Here is a 6,000-nt window from a genome sequence, read left to right as displayed (position 1 = left end):
AGTGAGAAGGTTGAGTCTGCGACCGACAGGTTCAAATCCTACTTTCTCCACTACAGTCTAAGACCATGGAAAACTAATTGGGCTTTCCCCTGCGTTCCTTTCTTCAATTGTAAAATGAACATATAACACCTATCCCATTGAGCTGGGATAGGGATTAAATGACCGCTCTAAAAAAATCTAATTTTCATATACCCATTATAAATTTTTAGGTGAAGCCCACAAAATAATTGAGTACACTAAAAAGTGATTCCAGAGGTTTATTTGGAATCCTTAAAAAAAAAAAAAAAAAAAAAAAACACCTGGAATTCAACTTCATGTTTAATTTAAGCAGTTCGAACGAATGATTATAATTAGAGTGATCTGAGGTTTGCTTGTTTTTGAAGATTTTCCCAACATTTTGGGAGTCAACGCCACCCTCTGCTCCACGCTGTCCCGTTTCAACTCCCAGCTTGGGGAGGACGAGAAGGCCGTCAGTCCTAGGCGGGTGCCCCGCGGGAGAAGGGCCAGGGGCGCCAGGGATCTGGGTCGGAGGAGAGGGGGCCGGGGGACTCGGGTCCCGCGGCCCGCAAGCCGCTGCCCCCCGAGGCCGCGCAGCTGGAGGATGCGGCCGGCAGCCGGGAGCGTGCGCGGCCACGTGACGGCCGCTATAAGAGCGCTCGGGGCGGACGCTCGGCTCCCGCCGCGCCTCCTCGCTGGCCGCGCTCCTCTCCCGGCGCCGGCAGCTCCGACCCTCAACCCTGCGGCTGCAGCTGCCGCAGCCCCGGACTGCACCATGACAGGTACGCGCCGCCCTGCGGACGCGGGCGCGGACCCCCGGCTCCCGCCCCCGGCCCGGGGAGTTCCCCGCGGAACCCGGACCGCTGCAAAGTTGCTGCTGGCCGCGCGGAGCGTGCTGCTGCCTGCGTCACGGCTGTCCGCCGCCCCGGGGCGCGGAGTCGGGGGCGGCGGGCAGAGCGGGCCTCCGTGGAGCCCCCGCCCGCTTCCGTGTGCTCGCCCTGCTCCGGCTCCTGCGCCTGCTCCCGCGGTGCCGGGCGGCGGGGCCGAGCGCGGGGGCGGGGGGGAGCCGGGCTCCCCCAGGGGCGCCCTGCGGGATCGCGGGGTGCCGCCCCGGCCTCGCGCTGGTAGGAACCCCAGGCAGGGGCGGCGGCGCGGCGGGGACACCCGCGGCCTCGGTCGGCTCTTGGGCCGCCCAGCGAGGCCCTGGCCGCCACGCTGAGCCTATTTTTAGGCCTTTGGGGCCGGGTTGCGGGGAGCTGGGAGCCGGGCTAGCGTCCCCGGGGGCGGGCCTCGGCCCCACTTGTTGCGAGGCGCCTGGTGTCTGGAAGAATACGCCCCCAGAACCGGGAAGCTCCAGGCTGGCTGGTCCTTCCGTGTCGTTGAGGCCAGTAGCTGGGGTTATTGCAGCAATTGGATTGCGGAAAGATTGCAGGTGTCACACAGAGTTAGCTGTCTTTAGGAAGGTTAAACACCTACCCAGATGTCCCTGCTCTTTCCTGTTCATTTACACTGTTTGCTAGGTCTGTCGATTAGCCTGTATTCCTAAGGATTTGGCCTCTCCCTTATTAATCTTGGACATCATCCATGTCCTTGCTTCCTGAAATCCTTGAGTCCTACTCAGAGTAATTTTTTTTTTCCAGGATCTCCTGGAATTTGCATTAAAACATAATCTAGTATACTCTTTGGTACAGAGTAACTTGGAAAAGTTAGTCTCCTCTTGGATTGACGATAAGAGAAGCAGGTACAGGCAGAGGTTGATACGGCATGTCAAGTGACAGGTGTCACTGTTTTGAGCTTTCTTAGAATATGACTGCCTGGGGTTGGGGAACAGCAGTTAGACATTTCACAATTTAGGAGTGGCCTGCCCTGCAAGAGGGCCAACAGTGTATGTGTGAAGTGGCAGTCAGGTCCATACCCAGGGGATGCGCTGGCCCACTGTGCAATCCACAGCTTCTTCTCTCTTCTCAATGGAATTTCCACTACTTCCAGCCTCCCCATGGGAAAATGGGCAAGGGACAATGAGGAAACCCAAGACAGAGAGTGACTTCATGACAAAATGTCCCATCTCCTTGGTTGGGCAACAGTGCCCCCAAGTGACCCCAGCCAGAGTTTGATCCTAAGTGCCCTATGCATTTGGATGCCCACCAACCTGCTGGTGTTCAGATCCCATTGGTGATGATGCCCAGAATTGTTCCAGGGAAAGCCTGGAGTGATCTTGAAGGCTGGAGGGTGAGGAAAAATAACCCATGTGTTTGCCTTCTGTTCTCACAAGTGATTATTGGAGATGAGTATGTCTGTCTGTTTGTTTAGGGGATGGATGTAGGGGATGTGGTAGGGGTGTACCGTTGCTTCTCCACAGAAGAGGAGGCAGGTTTCCTAGAGCTTGTGAGGTGGTCTCTAAATCATTTAACAGTGATTGGTGACTAGGTAGCAGCATCAAGAAGGAAGGTGCTATTTGAGCAGAGACTCAAAGTGACCCTACAGGGGTGGTAGGACAGGGGAGCTATTGTTTCAGGTAGAGGAAGGAGTAAGTATAAAAAGCCTGAGAAATGGCTTTAACACACACCAGAATCAAGAATGTGGGGCTGGGGATGTGGCTCAAGCAGTAGCGCGCTCTCCTGGCATGCTCGAGGCGCTGGGTTTGATCCCCAGCACCACATAAAAATAAAAGAAAAGATGTTGTGTCCACCGAAAACTAAAAAAAAAAAAAGAATGTGACCACTGCTTTCAGACTGTCTCAATTGAGGTTGACAGTTTCATTGGTGTTTATTGAAAATACTGTGCACCTCACCTTGGAAGAGAAAAGGGAGATGCTCTTGCCAGTCTCCTCATTACCCCTTGCCTCAAGTGCATCCCCTGGTATTAAGCTATTTTTCTATTGTCTAGTCTGAGAGTTTAGTATGTCTGGATTTAATTTGTACAGCTCGGTCATCCTCGTGAAGGTTGTCAGACATTCCTGCTGAACTGTAGTCTTGAACCATTCCCTTTTCTCTTTCTGCAATGCTGGGGATTGAACCCAGGATGCTCTACCACTGAGCCATATCCCCTGCACCTTTTATTTTGAGACAGGGTATTGCTAAATTGCTGAGTAGCTGGGCTTACATGTGAGCACCACCATTCCCTGCTTGAGCAATTTCTTGAAGTGACTACCTGGGTTTCCCCCTCAGAAATCCTACTCCTTTACTGATAGAGCAAGCTGACCTCTAAGGAGCTGATTTTGCTGAATTATTACTGGGGCAAGACATTTTGCAGGTAAGATATTCTAACCAGTGTGTCTTCTTTTCTTTGTATTAAGATCAGGCCTTTGTGACACTGACCACAAACGATGCCTATGCCAAAGGCGCCCTGGTCCTGGGCTCATCTCTGAAACAGCACAGGACCACCAGGAGGCTGGTCGTGCTTGCCACTCCACAGGTCTCAGACTCCATGAGGTAAGGACTCACTGCCTGGCCCTCTGTCCATCCTTGGAGCACTGACATCCTTCTCTGCTATTTCTGGCATCAGTGGACATTGAGACCACACCCTTTTCAAGGTGGAGTACTAGGTAGAGAAAGGAAAGAGTCCCTGAGTGAAGGACACCTGGGTCCAGAATCTCTTGCTAGCTTTGGGGAGATATTTCAACAGGCTCCCTTCTGGGAAGTGGTATTCTGACCTCCTTCTTCCTGATTCCAAATAGGAGTTGGGAGAGAACTCCCTGCACCAAGTGATCTGAGTGCCTCCATCCAGTTGTTCTCTGCTTAAACACACCCTCAAGAGGTCACAGTTCATCTGTATTCCTGCCCCATAGAACAGCAGGAGTTACATTGTGTCCTGCTTCAAACCAGGGAAACCCTCAGGTGACTTTAAACAAAAAGTAGCAATTTTCTCATTGCTAGTTGACATTTGTAACCCAAAGAAGTTTGTTTGTAATATAATACATGGGTATCTTTGTCAGAGAGCTGTCTGAATTAAGGATTTTCCTGGGGACAGCACCCTCAGGGGCACAGGCTGCTCATTGATGGGTTAGTTCACTTTGATTTTTTGGATTTGAATTTGAGAGCATCTGAATTAATTACCTGGTTCCTGATACGAACTTTAAAAATATCTGGGAACACTAACAACTTCATGAGGTGCTCATTTTTGCAGTCTCCCGGACCTCCTAGAAATGGAATCCCCCACTTCCCTTTAATGTGAGCATAGGCCAAGGGCCTCTGAGAAGTAGGCATTGTGTGTACACATACATATCTTCCCCACAAATGGCCTTGCTCCTGAAGGGTTATTTAGAAAGAGACCAAAGGGCTGCTTCCCAAAGTGCAGTCCATTCATGAGGTGTGTTCATGAAGCCAGGTCTTGGATCCCCACCACCTCTGATCCACAGTGGCTCAGTGGTGCCCTGAGCATTTCTTATTAAAATATCAAGTTTACTGCATAAACCAGAACATATTTTTGTACAGCAATGGAGACAGAATACACTGCCAGTTCTTTTCTTTATATCTCACTTCACTAAAAACTTTCAGCAATGGTGTTTGTGTTATGCCTTTTTTTCTCTAGTGCTGAGTTTAGTGTCTTACCTAAGTTCCCTGCACTAGCCTACCTTGGGAGCTTTCTAAAATAAAGATTGAGTTAATTCTGGCTGTGGGGAAGGGTTGTACCCCACAAACCAAAGTAAGTGTCCCACTATGGCTAAATAGAGTGCTAAGCACATGATACATGTAGGTTATATTGTTCTCAAAGATGGCAACCTAATAGCTAAGCCCTGTAACTTCTTTTCCAAACACAGGACTTCAGGCAATTCTGAGGCAATTGCTTTAGCAAAAGCAACTACTTCCAGGCTTCATTATACATTACTCAGCATCGTTTGTAAAAATATGCAATAGTCGGAAAGAATCAATTCTAATAAGATATTGTCAAACACAGGCTGTTACAAAGATATACCGTCTTACCAAATGTCAATCACATTTTTAGAAACTATTTCTACAACCTGCTGCAAATACTATAATGAATAATAAAAAATTGAATGTATAATAATAATGTCTTAAGACAAGTACTTTATCCACCCCACAAAGAGTTCTTATGACTGTATAAAGTTAAGTTCTCGTGCAGCTGAACACAGTTTGTTCTGAAGTAACATCAGGACAGCTGTAAGGGGGTGTACTCTAGCAGAGCAACAGATTGTTCTGGTGATGGACAGGGCAGTGAGGCAACCGTCTTATATTAGAATGGTCACTTGTTGTGAAAAGACTCCAAGTGCTGTTTTCCGGAATTTGTTTTGACAGAAGAGCTTTAGAGACAATCTTTGATGAAGTCATCATGGTGGATGTCTTGGACAGCGGCGACTCTGCTCATCTGACTTTAATGAAGAGGCCTGAGTTGGGGGTCACGCTGACGAAACTTCACTGCTGGTCTCTCACACAGTACTCAAAATGCGTGTTTATGGATGCAGATACTCTGGTGAGTGTGGCTTTGGAAGCTGAAAAGATGGAGACCTGTTAGGCATTTGAGGAAAGCTGTGAGGACTTGACAGTAAAGTTCAGATAAAAACCACTATCATGGAAAGTGTCGCAGGAGGAGGAGGGCGAGTGGTCCCAGCTGCCTGACAGCTGTCGTCATCTTTTGTCTTGGATAACATGGGGAGAGCTTCAGAAGGGCACGCTGCGGGGAGACATTTCTGTAATGCCTTTCTCCCCTTGAATCAGGTCCTAACAAATATCGATGACCTTTTCGAGAGAGAAGAATTATCCGCAGCCCCAGACCCCGGGTGGCCTGACTGCTTCAACTCCGGAGTCTTTGTCTACCAGCCCTCAGTTGAAACGTATAACCAGCTGTTGCGCCTTGCTTCTGAGCAAGGTAGTTTTGATGGTATGTATCTGTGTCTTGTCTGATAAGTATTAGTGTCTTCTTGGGGCTGTTCTTCTCAGAGGTATAATTGCCACTGGTTCTTGTGCCTGGGAGATGCATGAGATGTGGCAAGCATTTAAAGTTGTGTTATTATTATTATTTTTTAATTTCATTGTCATGTATCTG

At 49.2% G+C, this 6,000-nt stretch overlaps 1 protein-coding gene across 3 annotated transcripts in view; it reads left to right on the top strand.

Moving 5' to 3' along the window:
• Window positions 1-645: 645 nt before the first annotated feature.
• The window catches only part of Gyg1 (glycogenin 1), a 33,747-nt gene continuing 28,392 nt past the window's right edge, over window positions 646-6,000 (top strand). The window contains exons 1-4 of one of the 3 annotated variants that reach the window (XM_076868060.2): window positions 646-779; window positions 3,293-3,428; window positions 5,253-5,427; window positions 5,673-5,835. In XM_076868060.2, coding sequence (XP_076724175.1) covers window positions 773-779; window positions 3,293-3,428; window positions 5,253-5,427; window positions 5,673-5,835 — 481 coding nt within the window. In that variant the 5' untranslated portion in view covers window positions 646-772. The remainder of the gene's footprint in view (window positions 780-3,292; window positions 3,429-5,252; window positions 5,428-5,672; window positions 5,836-6,000) is intronic. The other 2 variants (XM_076868059.2, XM_076868058.2) reach the window with 2 other exon arrangements.

This window comes from Callospermophilus lateralis, chromosome 10 (genome assembly GCF_048772815.1).
Source record: "Callospermophilus lateralis isolate mCalLat2 chromosome 10, mCalLat2.hap1, whole genome shotgun sequence".
Taxonomy (NCBI): domain Eukaryota; kingdom Metazoa; phylum Chordata; class Mammalia; order Rodentia; family Sciuridae; genus Callospermophilus; species Callospermophilus lateralis.
The sequence above is the reverse complement of the archived record's forward strand: the minus strand, read 5'-3'. Positions and strand labels throughout refer to the sequence as shown.